The 20,084-nt window shown below is 41.9% G+C and overlaps 1 protein-coding gene across 1 annotated transcript in view; it reads right to left on the bottom strand.

Annotated features, from left to right (window-relative positions):
- Positions 1–16,608, bottom strand: part of LOC126234886 (monocarboxylate transporter 12-like) — a 166,947-nt gene extending 150,339 nt beyond the window's left edge. The window contains exon 1 of the mRNA XM_049943625.1: positions 16,323–16,608. Coding sequence (XP_049799582.1) covers positions 16,323–16,608 — 286 coding nt within the window. The remainder of the gene's footprint in view (positions 1–16,322) is intronic.
- Positions 16,609–20,084: the final 3,476 nt, after the last annotated feature.

Raw genomic sequence — 20,084 nt, 5'->3', positions numbered from 1 at the left:
TCGCCGCGGAATAAGTCATCCAGTCTAAACTACGTCTAGTCACTGCCTGCACTAGCCTGGTCCATAGGCCCGCCTGGTCTGTGGGCCGCACCTAGCCTTGCTACCGCCGGGAGTTGAAGTTGTGCCTTCCTGCGGCTGGTTGACATCAACCGACCTGGAGGTCCTCGGTTTGTAGCTGATACTCAGGTCCTCCCGCACGTGGCTTATCACGCTACTTGTCCTGACTGCACGCACTCTGCTACCACAGACTTGTCCCTCAGAAGGTTACTATACGAATGTTTCTTACCAAGTTATGGGATATAAGGGCGTTATATTGAGAGGTGGCATGCCTTTAGGTGCACACAGTGACTTGCCCCCTCTCATATTTATATCTTACTCTGAGTAATTCGATTTCGGGAAGTATGGCCGAGTATTGTCATTACAAGGCTAGTGTTGAGAACTCAGAGGATATGAATATTTCCTCTCTAATTGCATGTGGTGAAAAGTTGCTATTGCTTCACATGCGGACTTCTCAGGCAGCGTCTCTCGTCACCCAGGTGGTCTGGTGACAGGTGGGTACTGCTGATCTTGAAAGGGTTATGCCGACAGGTGTGAGGGAGTTGAGTGGATGCTTTCCAGACGCCGACATTGTCATAAGAGCGTGGGCAACAAGCCCACAGGGGCCTGAAGGAGCTTCTGGGGCTAGAGATTCTGTTACTTCGCAAAACTTAAAGAAAACAGTTTCTGACGGGCTTCCAGTGAGGCGTGGGAATGACTTGTGTTCCCAGGCAGTCTTGGTGGGCAAATTCATGCGTTTCCTGCAAAATCATAACTGTGATTTGCTTGCTCAGTAGATAGCTCCGTGACGTAGTAAAACCGACGCAGAAATTGGCGCCAAGTTATCTTCATTGGTGGAACAGTAGTGCTTCGGCAATAGAGTGGAATTTTCCGCCAGTTTTCGAGTTGATGATTGGCACGTATTAACCATGGCCACTGTCGTGGGGGGCGCGTTCTGTGTTCGGCTTGTATGGATGCTCTTGAGAGGGTCGGCTCTCGCCTTTCGGTCGGAGTAGGTTACAAGACAGCTCTCGCTGCTCTGGACAGCCTGCCTTCCGTTGGCTGTCTAATACACTTTCATTTTATTGTAACTGTTTGACGAAGTTGCTGAAGTTTCGACTTCAACACAACTTTCGGAGTACAGTTGGCAATTGAGCGTTCTGCGTACAAGCGGCCTATGTTGTCTGTCTTGAGCAGTTTTGGCTAAAGTTGGCTGTATCAGAGTTACTGTGTGACTACGCTTGTTAAAATCAATCACTGTACCGTCAGTGATTGTGTGGCGAGCCTTCTTCGCCCCCCCAGAGGCGCATTTGTGTTGCTAGGAAGTCTTTAGTCTGGAACAACCAGACCAGGATAATTTGTTTCGGGCTATACTCGCGACATTATCATCACCACGATGGGACGTCGAAGCAACCATCCATCGCCTCCGGTATGCCAGATCGTGTCCTTGCTGTTAAGAAGACAGCTTGGTAATGTAGGTCCGCAGCACCGGCAGTTAGGGAATTTTGCTATGTTACAATCAGAGCTCAGCAGAGCGCGCCTGTTCCCGTCTTTTCTATCGTGGTTCTGTCTTGGGTGTTCATGGTCTGAGATCTCACTACTGTAGCACCAATTAATGTTGGGTTGGCTGGGTGTTTCTCTTAAGATTTGAGTTGCATGGAATTGGCTCCACATACCACTTGGTCATAAATGTCACAATCTAGTTTATGGACAGCTTCACCTTCACAGCATTTATTTGAGTATCCAATTTGACGTATTGTAAATGTTTCACGTGTTTTGTTTATTATTTTGAGTTTAGTCATAATAAATCAAATTGTTATTTTGGACAGAACTTTCATTCTGTTGATCGGCAGAGCAACCCTTTCATTTCTCACTATGTTAGTGAAACTTTCCTTTATCAAATTAATTTCTATCAAATTAAATTATTGCAGGTGCCAAACTCTTTTCTACTCCACTTACAGGGTCGATTACAGTCAGTTCGCATTTCTTCTTAATCCATGTGCAACAGCAAAAGTCGGAGTTAGAAAAAGGGGTTGCTTAGAGCATAATTTCCATATGAAGATTCTAGAAGAATTTAGTGTTAAATACACTGCTAGCCCCGGCACATCGCAATATTAATAGTAAAGTTACATCTGGCTTTCACAATGTCATACATTTACTATATTATACAGAGTGATTCAAAAGTTACTGTATATACTTCGTGGATATAATTTATGCATCAAAATATGAGTAAAAAGTTAAATTTAGTATTGTATGAAATTGCTGTATTTCAAAGTCGTGCAGCAAATTAAGGATCACAAGTGCAACACAAACAACACGGAATTGAGGCAACAACATGATGGGACCCGAAATTTAACACAACTACGTTTTGTACATTTACCCCAGAACACATTCAAAATGATGTCTTACCGCTCCCAGAATGTTCCAACCTCCCTTCATCTCGTTCTGCATAGTTGCGTAACCGTTTTCTGTGGGCTGCTACAATCTCATTTGCAACACCATAAACGTGTTCCTTGAGGAGACCCGTAAAGTAGAAGTCCAGGAAGTTAAGATCTTGGGATCTGGTGGGCCAAGCAACTGCTCCTGCATGACCTATCCACTTATCGGGATAAGCAACACTGAGATGCTCCCTTGCCTCCCGACTAAAGGGCACTGTCGCGCATAAACCATAAGTTGGTTCGTGCAACGAGTGGCACATCGTGAAGCAAACCGTCCAATTGATGTTCCGAAAACTGTCGATACATTTTTACCGTTAGGCATTGTGGAATAACATACGGTCCGAGTAGCGGACAAGGCAGGGCACGTCAAGACACGACTCGACACGCTAAAGCCTGTTTGGCCCATGACGTAATGCCTACCACAAAGGACGTTATGCATCATAACTCGGAAATAAAGCAGCTTCAGACAAAATTTTACTCAACATTTTACTATTATTTAGCTGCGTACATTACACCCACGAAGTCTGTCCTATAAGATTTGAATCACGCTGCAAATGTGTATATGGTATTTTCAAGGGGTACAACGTTTTTAAAGTTTCATATCTTTATCTTTCATTCTTATATTATTTTTTATGTTTCATTCTTATGTTTATTCCTCAGGAATAAAGATTGGAAAATTGCTCAAGTCACACCAATACCCAAACATGTAAGTAGGAGTAATCCTTGAATTTCAGGCCCATATCACTAACTTCGATTTGCAGTAGTGTTTTGGAAAATATACTGTGTTCGAAAATAATGAATTACCTCGAAGAAAACTATTTATTGACACATATTCAGCACGGATTCAGAAAATATCGTTCTTGTGAAATACGACTAGCTCTTCATACTCATGAAGTAATGGGTGCTATAGATAGGGGATGGAAAATTGATTCCATATTTGTAGATTTCCAGAAGGCTTTGAGGACACCGTTCCTCAGAAGCGTCTTCTAACCAAACTGCGTGCCTATGGAATATCGCCTCAATTGTGCAACTGGATTGGTGATTTACTGTCAGAAAGATCACAGTTCGTAGTATTAGATGGAAAGTCATCGAGTGAAACAGAAGTAATATCCGGCGTACCCCAAGGAAGTGAATAGGCCCTCTATTGTTCGTGATCTATATTAACGACGTCAGAGACAATCTGAGTAGCCCTCTTAGATGATGCTGTCATTTACCGTCTTGTAAAGTCATCAGCTGGCCAAAACGAATTGCAAAATGATTTAGATAATATTTGTGTATGGTACAAAGAGTGGCAGTTGATCCTGAATAAAGAAAACTGTGAAGCTATTCACATCAGTAGTAAACGAAATCCGCTAAATTTCGATTACGCGATAAGTCCCACAAATCCGAGGGCTATCAACTCAACTAAATGCTTACGGATTACAGTTACAAATAACCTAAATTGGAACTATCACATAGATAATGTTGTGGGTAGAGCAAACCGAAGACATGTGAAAGGTGCAACAGGTCTAATAAAGAGACTGCTTACCCCACGCTTGTCCGCCCTGTCCTGGAATATTAATGTCCGGTGTGGGATCCGCATCAGGTTGGACTCGCGGATGACATCTAAAAAGTTCGAAGAAGGGCAGCTCGTTTTGTATTATCGCGAAATAGGGAAGATAGTGCCACAGATATGATACGTGAATTCGAGTGGCAATCATTAAAACAAAGGCGTTTCTCGTTGCGACGGGATTTCAATAACCAGTTCTCTCCTCCGACATTCTGTTGGCATCCACCTACATAGGCAGAGATGATCATCACGATGAAATAATAAAAATCAGAAGTGGCACAGAAAAATTTAAGTGCTCGTTTTTCCGGTGCGCCGTTCGAGAGTGGAACGGTAGAGAGACAGCTTGAAGGTGGTTCATTGAACCCTTTGCCAGGCACATTATTGTGAATGGCAAAGTAATCACGTAAATGTAGATGGAGGGAGAGTTGGTGCATAAGGTTGCAAACTTTTTAAATTCTCTATTATTATATTTCATTCTTATAGCAATTCTTATATTATTTCATATATTTTATTCTTTTATACATTCTTCAGGAAGATTTGGCGCATCCCCCTAGATTATACCGATCGCAGAAACATTCCAAACACAGGAATTCCGAATACCACGGCCACCTTGACCTTTCTTCGTATCAGCCGCACTCGCGAAATAAACGTCCTTAATATTCCTAAAGATTTCGAACGTTGGCAATAATTTCGCAGCAAACCATGCCTAACTGATCAGGTTTCGAAAATTGGCGCTTGCAGTGGATTATGAATCAAGATATACTACAGGGATTATGCTGAAAACAATTTGAAATGATTTATTACTTCCTTCAGATTCATTCGGCAGACACACAATTATTAGACGAATAAGGGCAGCGTTATTTCAGTATACGTTGGAAAACATTCTGTGGTGTCACCGCCAGACATCACACTTGCTAGGTGGTAGCTTTAAATCGGCCGCGGTCCATTAGTACATGTCGGACCCGCGTGTCGCCACTGTCAGTGATCGCAGACCGAGCGCCACCACACGGCAGGTCTCGAGAGACTTACTAGCACTCGCCCCAGTTGTACGGACGACGTAGCTAGCGATGCACACTGACGAAGCCTCGCTCATTTGCAGAGCCGATAGTTAAGAATAGCCTTCAGCTAAGTCAATGGCTACGACCTAGCAAGGCGCCATTAGCATTACATAGCTTGTATCTAAAGAGTCTCACTTGTATCGTCAAGAGCGATGTACCACAAGGATGGATTAAAGTTAAGTATTCCAGGAGCTACGTACTTTTCTTTATAGAATTCATTACGTATCCTGTTTCAGACCTATCTACTAGCCTGCGTGAGTTAACGCGTGCCTTTCGGCTACTTCCGAGTGGCGTGGCTGTCTTACTACGCCACAACACATTCTTGTAGTAATTTTCTGCTGACATGGATGTATAATTTTAAATCCAAAATTAAATTAATAATAGGGTTTCGAACACTGGGTGCAAAATTTGTGAAGCTAGCCACCGTGCCACCACTTCGGCTGAACTATTTTCTTGCCAAAAGGCGCATGCAGTACATCGAAAACTTTGAACATCGTTTTCTCAGAAAAGGTCGAGTCTTTATGTATAAGCTGTGACACGTATTAGGTTATTTTTTCTCCTCTTCCACTGAGGGAAGTTTCTGAGAAAACGGATTATCGCAGTTGCCATGTTGTCCTCGTGAGCGAAGCTACTACAGCCTCCGCCTCATGCCGCCTTGTTTAGCCAGGACCAATGTATGCCATGGGATGCCGTCTTCATTGACTGTATTGATTCTGCTAAATAAATCTGTTGTTTTTCCAGGATGTCTCCGATTCTCGAACCTGCTGCCGATTCAACGATCCTGCAGCGTTACATACACTCGTTACAAAGTCAATAACACTCGGGCCATACTGAAGCGTAAAAACTGGCGTTAGATGTTACCAGTGACATTGGTCAGCGTCTTGGGGCCGCAGTGGGGTGAGCGAGTTTAGTTCGTCCTTTCTCGCTGTGCTTCCTTCGACTGAATCACAATGCCTCCATTGAGACTATAACCATACAATTTACGTTTGTTAGACAGTCGAATAATTCGTGCAGAGTTCCTACCTTCTTTCTACATCACGAATGCACGATCTCAGTTTCTATAAAAGAACTTTTGGGCACATGGGTCTGTCCTTGGAGGAACGTCTTTTAACTCCTCCATGCAAACTTTTAGTACCAATGGAGCACCATTTACTTATTTATAAAATTATGTCGTCCTAAAAAGAAGTGGGTTGTACAGAATACTATTTTTTAATGTAGAATTTTTTAGTATTACATCGTAGTACATGTTCAGGGCTAAGAGTGACAAGATAAACGACCTGTTCCTTTCGTCAACGTCTACAAAAGACGAAATACTGTGCACACAGCACTTTCCTAAAGTTCTGGAGTAACAGCAGAAAGTTCTTCACTGGCGTATTTATTCAGCCATCAAGCACGCACAGAGAGTGTTCCTTGGTTTATATCTCAGACTGTGGATCTTGAAACTTCCTGGCAGATTTTCATTCTGGGAACTGTGGATCTTGCTAGAGAAAGTTTCCTAAGCCAGAGCTGTAATAGTAAATGGAAAGAATGATTAATGATTTCGAAATAATTTTTTTAAATGTCCACGCTTTGTTCTTACTGACTTTGCTTCCCACAGCACGCGGCGTGGAAAAAGAAAGATATACATTAATAAAGAGAAGTAGCTGTTAGATACCACTATTGAAAGCTATATATTTCTGCTGTTACTTCTGAACTGTTTTCTGTCCTCAATTCCTTCTTGTGAAATTTTCAATTTTTGCAGACCTTTTCGTGAGTCTTTCATCTAACTGAGTTTTATTTGCTTCCATTAACGATGTTAAAAATTTCTTTAATGAGGCTTTTTTTCATTCATCATACATAGGGGTCCGATCCAAATGGCTATAATAATAACTGTGATAACTGTGTATTCGTAGAGTTCCTTTGTAGGTCCTGTGAGACAGGTTCCTCCTCGCAGAACAACGCCGTAGATTTTTCTAAGCATTTTTCGTTGTTGTTTCTCTGTATCATTAATTTCTTCCATCTCTCTTATCACTGTGGTTTCTGCCGCACACAAGGCTTCTGGTAAAACAACCGTTCTGTAGTGTCGTTATTTTACATTGCTAGATATTGCTCTTGTGCTGTAGTGCTTCCATGTCAGTTTGAACATTTTTCACTTTTTGAATATTTTTTCTATGTTGGAGATTGTGTTGAGCCCTATGGATTGGATGATTTCACTTAAATACTAAAAATAAGTGATTGGCTAACATCCTTCCATGCCCATCTTAGAGATGACCACTCCTCTTCAGTGAGCTGCCTTCTGTGATATTTCTTTTCACAGTATCCCCACCCTGGGTGAACTTCAAACGCGACTCATCACTCCACAATAGTTCGGCACCCCACTTCCTACCACAATGATTTTTCCGTGCGGTTCCCTTAAACTTAGGACTACTCTTCGTCATTACCAAATTGCGATCTGAGTATATATATGCTCCTTGGTACTCCTTACAATTCAATATCAGATTTCGGAATCTCTGTCTGACAATGATGTAATGGAGCAGGAATCTTTCCGTGTCTCCGGGTCTTTTCTTAAGTATGTCTCCCCTCTTTTGCTTCTTGAACAGAGTATTGGCTACCATCTGAAATTTGTGGCACAACTCAGTCTTTTTCCTCTCACATTGCTGCTGCCTAGTATTCTCCTGTAACCATTTTTTCTATTCCTTCCACAACTGCCGTGTCACAGTCTCCCAAGATTATTATTCATCTCCTAGGTTATAATCCTCATGTAATTTACCTAACTCTTATCTTCTGTTTGCGTCGTCGGCATGTATCGGCCGTGGTTTGATGTCCATTCTGATGAGAACAACCCTAACACTGAATTGTTCACATAGCTCATCCTCTCGCCTACTCTCGTACTCTTAACGAATTCTGCTCCTCGGTGCTCTTGACATTATCTTGTGTTCGTCTAACCAGTAACACGTTCTTCACAGTAGTCTTCACTGTCCCCACTATAACCCGAGTGAGCATTTGAATTTCTGTTTTTAGATTTTCAAGCTTTCCTACTACTTTCAAAGATCTGACGTTCCTTATTCTGACCCGTAATGTATTATCTCCTCCTTATCTCTTTCTCATGGTCTCCTTGGCATCCCCTGCCGGAGATTGGCGGGGGTGGTGGTGAGGGGAGGGGGAGATGCTAAGAGGGGATCTTTTAACAATAGAGAGATTTTCAATTGCAGATCACATGTCCTGTGGATACACATTATGTGTCTTTAACGCAATGATTTCCACTGACTTCTGCATACTCATGCTGTTGACCAATGCTGATTCATCCGCTTTTTTGGGGCAGTTTCCCACCCCAAAGACAAAAGAATGCCCTGAATCCCTGTCCGCTCTTCCGCCCACTTTGACAAGACTGTTGGCAGGGCGAAGGTGACTTCTGATGCCGGCATCCTTTGGCAGTCGTTGCTAATGATTTTTATTCGATATTTAAGCAGTGGCTGGGTTCAAATTCCGGACCCAAACATTTTGAATGTTTGTTGAAAATGCTACCTCTAGACCACGGCTATGAGTCCCCTCTAGCATCGTTTGCTGTAGACTCGGAGCTCTCTCGATTTTTTGGTTCGTTCCATTGGAGTCCTCCCTCGACATAAGAAAAGAAGAGGCTCGACTCCAACTATCGTCCGTTGACTGTTCTTCTAGGACACTCTTGTTGCATTTGTTGGCTCTTTGGTATCTCTGTGCTTCAGAAAAAGGACTGTTGAAAGTTCAGACTCATTTCTGTAGTACAAAATGTGGACTGCGTTGAGGGTAGCGATGCGCTTATATTGGTTTATCAGTCATATTTTTGGACAGTTTCTTTATTCCAATGAAATCTGCAAATAATTCGCGATCCTGGTTGCGCTTCGTTTGTAGTCCAGATCAGGTCACGTGCTCTCGCTATGTCAGTTGTAATTATGTTCAATTTTTGCCCCCACTGCCCAACAACTACTTTACTGTGCGGGATGCGTCTCTTTCTTGTGTCTTCCAGGTTGAACTTCTCTGCTGTGTGGTACTCACCACCACATGTAATCGCGCAAGTGATTTTCTCTTGGGGAACATTCCTATACGACAGTGCTAAATTTCCTGAATACCTATGGTAGCATTCATATGGATCGTGGTTTTTATAAATTATTTGTTATGGGTTGCCTCTGAACTCGATTTCTATGTTCAGTAATTATCTCCCATAGTACTAACTATGCTGAAAGATTTGAAATATTATATGTACAGTGGTAATTGAGTACGTTGTGATTAGTCCTTTTGGACGGATGTAAGAGAATTTGATACCTGCCTTTGTAGCCCCTGAGATAAATGAGTTTTTTTTTGTATTCGTGCAGTGCGTACTATTTCCCTACAGTTTTCTGCTGTTTGACTGATCATTGGAGTTGCGGTACAGAATCATGGATTTCTCAACAATTCCAGGAACTTTTATCCTAATTCTATGATCATGCTTCTGTGCTGATGGATACTATAAAGAAATTCACGTGCTCTTATGTAAGGGATCGTGCAGAACCAGTATTTTATTCAATAATTTAGCGGCTATATTCTGTAATAGTTGTCCTTTTGATAGTCCATTATCTACAATTGCTCGTACTCCCTCTCACGCTCTGTTTTCCCTAATAATTGCTGGAAATCCAATGATCAGAACGACCAGTTTCCGAAGAAGATTTTCTTTTCTAGCCCCGTTGTGTGCTATGAACACTTAAAGAATCGATCGTTATGATGTAATCGTGCCGAAGCTTTACAGTTTGCCGTCGTGCACCTTAAATGCTAGAATGTCAGTTTTCCAGAGCCTAATAAGCAATTTCACCACAGCTTAGGGCGACACTACACGCACAGTAACCGAATATAAGACACAATGAAAGTCATTTAATGAATAACAACAGTCGTTATAAAGAAGGAACAGGATTGAGCCCCCACTTTATCGACCTCTTATCAAAATATATTCAGTAAAATAAAGGTAGGGTCGTCTTTCAACGTTTGTCGTTGCATCAGGTGAATGGTAGTGTGGGAATATATCGTCGCTAAGGGGAACGACTGTTCGAAACATGCACCGCACCATGGACACAGGTTGGTGAGGGCAGTACTACTCTACGGGTTACACTCCATGCGACCTTAAGTAATGTTCTAAAGCACCACGACAGGTTAGGGCTATCTGAACTTTATTGCAGACCAATTACATCCCTTCATGCCTAATGTCTCCTCTTGACGGCGACGACATCATCCAGAAGGTCAATTGTCCGTGTAACAAGATCATAATTTTGCAACTGTGGTTTAAGGAACGTGATAGTTAAGCCACGTTAATATTTTTGTCCACCAAACTAGTTAAATCTGAGGCCGATGGAACCTAGGGATACAATCGGGCACCGGCTTCGAGCCCAAAAACAACCGGCCTGTAATTTACGAGTACTGCATGATCTGTCTGTGGAAGCAGGTTGCCACATTACTGTAAAAGAACTGCTAAGGACTTCCCGACTCGATGCCACGCAATATCGCTGCTGCACTGCTTTCCTAAGGTGGACCAGCACGTTACTAAGTATATTAATGAAAATAGTAAGATCATTGTTACTCATTAAAAGTTCTGCTTGCTGACTATCCTCTATTTAAAAAAAGAAACCCGCATATCATACTTGGTTCATAAAACACCTGAATAAGGAAAAATGATATGTCATATTTTGCCTAGGAGTTTGGATCGGACAGCGACTTGGGATAAATTATAACATCAAATGTAGTTAGTTTTCTGATTATAAAAGTTCTTTATTAAAAAGTTCTCTCTTTCTTAGCTTCACAAAGCTTAGTACACAAAACATTACAGTTCTAGAGTGGATAAACGTAAGTAGTTTTTCACATCGAATGAGATCTTTTCGATAATGCAGCTCGTAAAAATTACATTAAACATTCAACAGCTATTTCGAACTTCAAATTCAAATTCAAAATTATACATGTTGGTTTCTCTCTCCCGATACTCAGGTCTCTGTATGTCTGAACCAATAATGCGTAACTACAAGCTGCCGCAATAAACTACAAAAACCTGAAAGCACTTACCTTGAATTAAATCCTCTTCTATCACTCATGAAAATAATCATACAAATTATTCTTCCCAAGATTCTTCAAAATCTGTCCTCACCTCAAATAATTAATCAGTAAATCAACATGTTCCACATCCTCAGAATGTAACTGCGACCGTACCACCCGGTCTTTACCGTACTACCACTCATGACACGCCACTGATGACTAGTCTCCTCATCTCAGGTTTAACAGTGCACATCATCTCCTGCACATCTTGCAAACCACAAATGGTCCAAGCAAGTCTCGCCTCCAGGCGACGCAGCATCTCTGATGACACTGGGCGCTTATAATTTCAAATAGAACAAAGGTGCAATAGTGCTTACGCGTTCATGAATCCAAATACTAGAGAAATGTTAATGAAATTGTGACCACCCCCTATGACTACTAACAATGTTTTGACTTAGCAATATATAATTCATAACCCTTCCGCAGGGCAAAAGCTGTGCAGACATATGCCCTATTTCTAGCTTTTTCCGTTTTCGGCCAAAACCAATCTAATACAGTGAAGAATGGGAATGATGCTACTTCTTGTCAACGTTACATTGCAACATGTTTACAGACACTTCTAAAAACGTCAGTACAAATCTACATCTACATCTACATCCATACTCCGCAAGCCACCTGACGTTGTCTGGCGGAGGGTGCCTTCAGTTCCTCTATCGGTTCTCCCTTCTATCCCAGTCTCGTATTGTTCGTGGAAAGAAATATTGTCGGTATGCCTCTGTGTGGGCTCTAATCTCTCTGATTTTATCCTCATGGTCTCTTCGCGAGATATACGTAGGAGGGAGCGATGTACTGCTCGACTCCTCGGTGAAGGTATGTTCTCGAAACTTCAATAAAAGTCCGTACCGAGCTACTGAACGTCTCTCCCGTCACCTCCGTAATGCTTTCGCGATTACTAAATGATCCTGTAACGAAGCGCGCTGCTCTCCGTTGGATCTTCTCTATCTCCTTCATCAAGCCCATCTGGAACGGATCCCACACTGCTGAGCAGTATTCAAGCAGTGGGTGAACAAGCGTGCTGTAACCTACTTCCTTTGTTATGGGATTGCATTTCCTTAGGATTCTTCCAGTGAATCTCAGTCTGGCATCTGCCTTACCGACGATCAACTTTATATGATCATTCGATTTTAAATCACTCCTAATGCCTACTCCCAGATAATTTATGGAATTAACTGCTTCCATTTGCTGACCCGCTATATTGTAGCTAAATGATAAGGGATCTTTCTTTCTATGTATTCGCAGCACATTACACTTGTCTACATTGAGATTCAATTGCCATTCCCTGCACCATGCTTCAATTCGCTGCAGATCCTCCTGCATTTCAGTACAATTTTCCATTGTTACAACCTCTCGATATACCACAGAATCATCCGCAAAAAGCCTCAGTGAACTTCCGAAGTCATCCACAAGGTCATTTATGTATATTATGAATAGCAACGTTCCTACGAAACTCCCCTGCGGCACACCTGAAATTACTCTTACTTCGGAGGACTTCTCTCCATTGAGAATGACATGCTGCGTTCTGTTATCTAGGAACTCTTCAATCCAACCACACAATTGGTCTGATAGTCCATATGCTCTTCCTCATTTTAAATTCTTGTGTATATGCTGAAGAAAAATCTTGACACGCTCCGCTTAGGAAGAAGCTGAAAAATGTTTTATATTTTTGAACATGGACAGCAAAAAGAAGTTGCCATTGAGATTCGATGGTCTGTCAGGCAATTATCGTCTATACTGCTCCAATGTGATCAAAAGCATTCGGAGATCCCAAAAAACATACTCTTTTCATATTAGGTGCATTGTGCTGCCATCTACAGGCAGGTACTTCATATTAGCGAGCTCAGTGGTCATTAGACATCGTGAGAGAGCATAATAGGGCGCTCCGCGGAACTCACGGACTTCGAGCGTGGTCAGGTGATTGTGCGTCACTTGTCATACGTCTGCACGCGAGATTTCCACTCTCCTAAACATCCCTATGTCCACGGCTTCCGATGGGATAGTGAAGAGGAAACGTGAAGGGACACGTAAAGCGTATATATAAGCTGAGAGCAGAGAGTGTATTAGATGTGTGTGCCGCAGTTCTACTTTTTGACTCTTAACATACGTCTATTTCCTCTTGTTGATAGTTCGCTTCCTGAAGACTGCTGACAGTTCACGTGACATACACGACGGTTGTGTGAGCTGCGTTAAACTCTCAAGCTATCACCTGTTTGCTTTACATCTAAAAAGTCTACTTTCTGAGTTAAGGATGAGGATTAATGCTTAAAATTTTTATACAGCATTTTCTAACACGCAGCTTCTTGACAATCTTGCAAGCGTACTCAAATCGATTGTTACAGAGTTCTAATGAAATGTGTAGTATGAACTGTTTAATGCCAGAAGATATGTAAGTACTGTATACCCGTGATGAGGCATCGTGTTTTGTGAATATTGGTCTCTACGCCAATTTTAGTTGTTTTATCGCTAGCGGGCTCCAGTTCAATTTCGAACATAAAATTTGAAGTACGCACTTTTGCTCCCAGTTCTCTCTAAAGTCAAGTAAATTGGAAACAAGAGCACCTGTTTCTTTGACCAAAGGAATCTCCTCATGGCCGATTAACGATTAATATATTGTATGTAACACCTTTACTATCACATGGAACAATTATGTAAACAGATCGGTTACTTATTTGCGTCCCAGGTTTGACTGCAAACGCCCTTTGATGTAGAATGTTGGAAACAATTCATCGTACTATTACAGTTCGACCTCAAGTAACACCACGCAGCCGGCTGTGGTGGCCGAGCGGTTCTAGGCGCTTCAGTTTGGAACCACGCGACCGCTACGGTCTCAGATTCGAATCCTGCCTCGGGCAAGGATGTATGTGATGTCCTTAGGTTAGTTAGGTTTAAGTAGTTCTAAGTTCTAGGGGACTGATGACCTCAGATGTTAAGTCCCATAGTGCTCAGAGCCATTTAATACCACGCTATGGAATTTCTTCACTGCGTGACAGTAGAGGTACACACACTTAAGTTGTTTCAGACAACGCTACCTGTGACGTTACCAAAGTCACCACGAGCGCTGGCACTTGAAATTATCGTGACGGCCGGAGCTGGGAGAAGCGTGTCGGTTCTTGCCTGCTCGCACAGCGAGGAAGGCCCCGGGGTGTACGGTCTCTGCTGCTTGGCCGCGGGCGACGTGGCTGGAGGGCTCTGGAATCATGGTCGCGGTGGTGTGAAGGCGGGTGCTCTGGACTGTCTTGGAGACTGTGGTGAAAGTTGAATCCGAGCATTCGGTGAGAGAAACTGCACGAACATTGTGGGCGATTCTGCACTATTATAACGCTGCTATTTAGCATTGGATCCTAGCATTTATGAATCGTAGTTTTGACTGAGACAACAAATGAAGTCAGTGGAGTGTGCAGCCAGTATACACTCGGATGGTGGTTTTATGAGACCAGTATGGTGATAACATTCACAATTTGCTAAGACTATTTGTTGTAATTAGATTTCATTAATCTGTTTCGAGCAACCTACATGCTGCCAACAGTTACTTACAGCTCGGGCGTCCGGTGTGTTTCAAGGGCCCTTGTATATTTTCAAATTATTGTACCTTGTTTTTTCATTGCTCCCATTTTAGTTCTATTGGTGGGATTTATCTGGAAGGTAATTTCTGTTGCTTGACAAATAAGTGGTAAATCCCTATGTTGTATTTGGGCCGACTACCGGCTGTTGATTGTTTTCCTTATTGTGAATGGTAACTTGGCCGATCTTTGGCCGTATTTTAACGAAGTTATATTGCAATCTTGACGATATCATCGAGCGTGGAAAAAGAATTGTGATAGTTATTCAGCGGACTTATTCATTACGAACTCAACAAAATTGGAAAGCGCCATTTCTGTTATGTGGTAAATACTTGGTACATACCTAAGCACGACAATGTTGGAAGCTGAAGAATTGAATTAAAATTTGTGCCACGGCTGGGACTCGAACCCGGGTTTTCTTGCATACTAGGCAGTAATGCTGACCATTACACCACTTTTCTTTGCATTTTTTGTTCGTTATTGTTCGTTGTATTTGGTTTTAGCGGACCTCACATGACATCCGTTTAAGTTCGTTGTTGATCCATTCACTCCTCAGTTTTTTATTACAGAGACTAACCAGCTGTCTTACCAAACACGCTGAGCTACCGTGCCAGCAAACCAGTGCAGCACTATGGTCAACATTGCTGCACGAACTACCCAAGTCGAATTCCCTCCTGAACACAAACCTCATATCTAAGTGATGATCTGGTCGAGTAACGCCTGTCAATTGGTTTCTTGATTGTATGTTGTTGCCCTTTCGATCTCTGGCCGTGTTGTAATCAGACAAAGAAATTATGTTGGTAGTTTGACGTTAGATGTACTCGAGCGTAATCGCTTGTGACGATCAAATTATTGTAATTATTGAGGGAACGTATTTATTTGCAAGTGTCCTTTCTGTTAAGGGGTAAATACGTGATAAATTCTCAGACTTGGCCGTTTTACGCTTGTTTATTAATTTTTCGATTGTTTACTGTCGTCTTGTCTTTCTGAGACTGCGCTGTAATCAGACAACTAAATTATACTGAAAACTAGACATGGAGTGTAATCAGGGAAAATCACCTGAAGGAAAGATATCGTTATGGTTATTTAATTGACTTGTTTAATAGGAATATGACAATGTGCGTTCGTATCTTCTAGAGATGGAACGATGTTCATTTTCAGTAAAGTAATAAATATTTCTATGAGCCTGTGTGTTAACCTGTCAACCCTGCACGACCTACACCCACTGGGAACCTGTTCTCACTTGACTACCTTCACCTCTCTGTCCTCCGTGTTTTTTTTTTTTATTTTCGTTATAATATTTTCTAAGAATGCAAATAGTTTTTTCTACCGCCGGTGGTAAGTTAACCGGCTGTTCATACGATAAGCAACTGTTTTAAACTGTAACTGCGCCACTGTATGCGAACAGACACGTCTCTCTTGATCGCGTTCCGAAAACCCACTACTTATTTATTTAGTATAATGTAACTGAACTATTATTTACTGCAGCCCGCTTAAACAGTAACATCCTATTCAGGTTAAATACATATTTGAATATGTCCAGGTTGAGAATGAAGTCGGTTAACAAAATAGTCACTTCCAGGTGCAACACCCATCCCTAGACTAAGTCCGTCCTCACCGTCGTTGCACAAACAGCTTGCCGAGGTTCTTATCCTCGTGGGCTGTTTGCCGTAGGCAGCTGATTCCAAACTGGCGGCTGCTCTCGTCAGACTGCTGCTAAGCGTCGAACTATTGGCTGCACTGGACGATGAACTCTGTTGCTGCTGATGAAAAACTGCCGCTAGCTCGCTGGGGGAGCGAGTTACAAAGTCGCGCTGATTGATGTTCCTGATACCCGTGACTGACTGGGGCCGCTGGCGATAACCCGCGTCCTGCTGGTTGGCCGCCAGGTGGAGTGACGTCATCGTAACCCCGAGTGGTGTACGTGACGAAGAGTGACAAAATAATGTGCCTGCCACAGGCGTCCTCAGTGGACAAACGCTGAATGGATCGCTGCTATTGTGTTCGTCTAAATGTAGGCTATGCTGATATGCCACCGTGATAGAATTGTTTACTACCCAGATATTTCAGAAGCAAGAACGATATAAACCACTTTGCAACGATATTCTTTACGAAACCAGTTTCACACCAAAAATGCTACTATCACAGTTTCCGTAAGTAATAGGTTTACTTCTACAAATTACACAATATTCGGCTGGTTAACACACATACAGACGCACATCACGGCTCCCATATCCTGACTTATTTGCTGAAATTTTCCCGGTTTCAGTTATGAATTGTCGTGTTCAGAAAAGGTTATAGACTGCACAAAAATGCTACAAAAAGTGAAGACAAATTTACGAAGGAGAAAACACTGTTATTACATACTTGCTCGCGTTTGTCACAAACGTCCCTTTGCCCCGTGAGGTGTCCGTTCTTTCGGGTACGTCCGAAACAACAGACACTATGCATGATCTAGCAGCCACACACAAATGACGAAAGAGAAATTCCGGCATCAGATACAATCCGGCACCGAAATAAATCCATGACCAAAAGTGAAAATTGTGCCGGGCCGGGACCCGAACCCTGATTTCCAGCTCATCAAGAGCAGTGTCCTTAACCAATTCGGCTATATGACCGTGTATTTAGGGGCCGATGACCTCAGCAGTTCGGTCCCTTAGAAATTTACACTCATTTGTTTTTGAACCCTGCATCCCGTCCAGTCTAAATTCACGTATGTCGCACAATACGTACATAGTGTGCCCTGTCCCTTATCCTCATTGCCCATAGCCTAACATGATACGTGCAAGAGACTGAATGAAGAGTGCAAGAGTGCAAGGGGCAGACGATCGTGATAAGTAGGAAATCCGGGTTCGAGAGGCGCTCCCGGCAAAAATTCTCATTTGTCGCATTGGATCTATATCACTGCCCGATGGCAGCTGATGTCGGAATTTCTTTCGTCATGTATATATTACTACAGGATCATGGATTGTGTCTGTTCTTTTAGATTTGTCTGACAGAACCGACACCACACTTACAAGCATATGTGCCTTGGCGGCAAATAATATCTTCAGTGAAGATGCAGTTTTGGGAATCAGATGGAGCTGTAAGAAATGAGAATAATCCAGAATGAGATTTTCACTCTGCAGCGGAGTGTGCGCTGATATGAAACTTCCTGGCAGATTAAAACTGTGTGCCGGACCGAGACTCGAACTCGGGACCTTTGCCTTTGGCGGGGAAGTGCTCTAGCAACTGAAAGGTGGCTACACTGAGCCACAGCGCCAGAGATCGCTAGAGAGCATTGTTCCGCCGCCTCCACGGGCAGTCATTATTGAGATGTGCTAGAGGTCACTGCTTGGGGAGAGCTGGTAGTAGTCAGTTGGTGTTCAGATGTGCTAGTAGGGAGTGCTTGCTGAGATGTGATACTGAAAGGTTCTTGTTCAGATGTGGTAATAGCGAGGCGGTGTGGAGATATATTGTAATTATGAGAGTGATTTTGGTCAATATATGAAGGTAACGAAACTTGATTTATTTTTCATTATTTCCATGTTTTAAATAATGTGTCATTACAGGTTCAGTCAACAAAGCATCTGGCTTGGGTTCTTGGATTAGAGTGTAATTGTGGTTCTCTTGAGTAATTATGGTATTTGTATTTTCTTTAATTAATTCAGTATAATGTTATTTAAAAGTTGTTGTGTTGTTGAAGACGAACCGTGCCAGATGCGTACGTTGAGTCACACTCCCACACACAGAACAGTTACTCTTGTGCTTGTTGTTGCGTTGGTTTTATAGTTGCTGGGGGCTTAATTAATTAACTGTGTTAATGAAAATTTCCATTTCATTCTTTGTTATTGTTCTAAGCAGTCAGATTGCGTAACAATAACAGTCAGGGCCAACCGTTACGAGACTTCGTAATCGGACAGACAGCTACTAAAGCAAAAAAAAAAAAAAAAAAAAAAAAAATTAAAATTATTTGCATTAATATTTTTTTTAAGCCCCCATGCACGTGGCGTCCACTGCTTCGGATCGTCCCTTGGAATTCTTCTGATTGTAGAAATAGTAGACAGTAGGATTGTTGTAGTAATTTGTAGTTAGTAATTGTAGTCTATATTGCATGTGTAGATTTGGTAATTAGCATTCTTCTAATGGTATTTTTCAAAATTTAATTTTTATTGCCTTGTATACGCGTTTGACAATTTAATGCAATTATTTCAATTGTTCGTTAATCGTGTTTGAGGGAAGCATTTCGTGTGAAGGGTATTGTTGGAGATAAAGAGTCATTGTGTGTAATTTTCATATAGTGACGAGTTTTGTATATTTTGTAAATGATTACGCGATCAATGAAAAAGGCAAAAATGATGAATAGTGAGAATGACGAAATTGTTGACATGGCGAACTCGCCAACACAGGAGAACAGTATGTTGAATAATGAAGTGGAAATCAATTTAATAAGTCGGGAAAGTAGTCCGGAACCATTTCAAAATTTTTCTCAATCAGAAAATTCACAGAATACGAGATTAACGATAGAAAATTCTGGAATAGCATCAAACACAGATAGCTTTACAGCTATGACGAATGAAACTGGTTTTGCGGGAAATGTTAGGGGCGAAAGGAATTGCGAACAAGCTAATATGGAGCAGTTGATGGGTGCAATATTAAATTTGGGATCACAAATAGGAACAATTAAAACACAGATGGGAACAATGGAAACACGGTTAGACTCACTGGGATCACAGTTACGATCTGAATTAAAAACAGATAGGGGAACAATGGAAACACGGTTAGACTCACTGGGATCACAGTTGGGATCACAAATAGGCACAATTAAAACAGAGATGGAAACAATGGAAACACGGTTAGATTCACGAATAGGGACATGTTTCAAAAATATGAAAGATGAATTAAAGAAAGAAATCAGAGAAGAAGTACAACCGATTTTGAATGCTCACAATAATAGATTAATTGCAGTAGAGATTAGACAAAGGGAACAGGATAGAGAACAGGAGGAGAGAGATCGCGTGAAAGTACAGAAATTTTCAGAGTTAAATTTACAACGTGCACACGATAAGGAAGAAATATTTGAAAGAATCGAGGAATCCGTACCAAATGACTTAACGCAACAGTGTGAACAGTCAACTACTAAATGTGACAATACCGAAACCCGAGTTGCGACACTCACGGAAGACGTAAACTTATCGGAAAGAGTTGAGATTTCAGATAAACTGACAAGTCTTAGTTTAAATGGGGACATAGATTCGGATGATACAGCTCCATTACCATTTGCAGAAACAGAAGAGTACCAGAGCATAAATAAACATGTTGAAAATCGGGGAAAATTTAATGAACGCGTTAAAAAGGAATTTGAGGCATTACAAATGCAAGTCAAACAAACTGAAAGCGA

Source organism: Schistocerca nitens, chromosome 2 (genome assembly GCF_023898315.1).
Source record: "Schistocerca nitens isolate TAMUIC-IGC-003100 chromosome 2, iqSchNite1.1, whole genome shotgun sequence".
Classification (NCBI taxonomy): domain Eukaryota; kingdom Metazoa; phylum Arthropoda; class Insecta; order Orthoptera; family Acrididae; genus Schistocerca; species Schistocerca nitens.
This window is presented reverse-complemented; position numbering and strand designations above follow the sequence as displayed.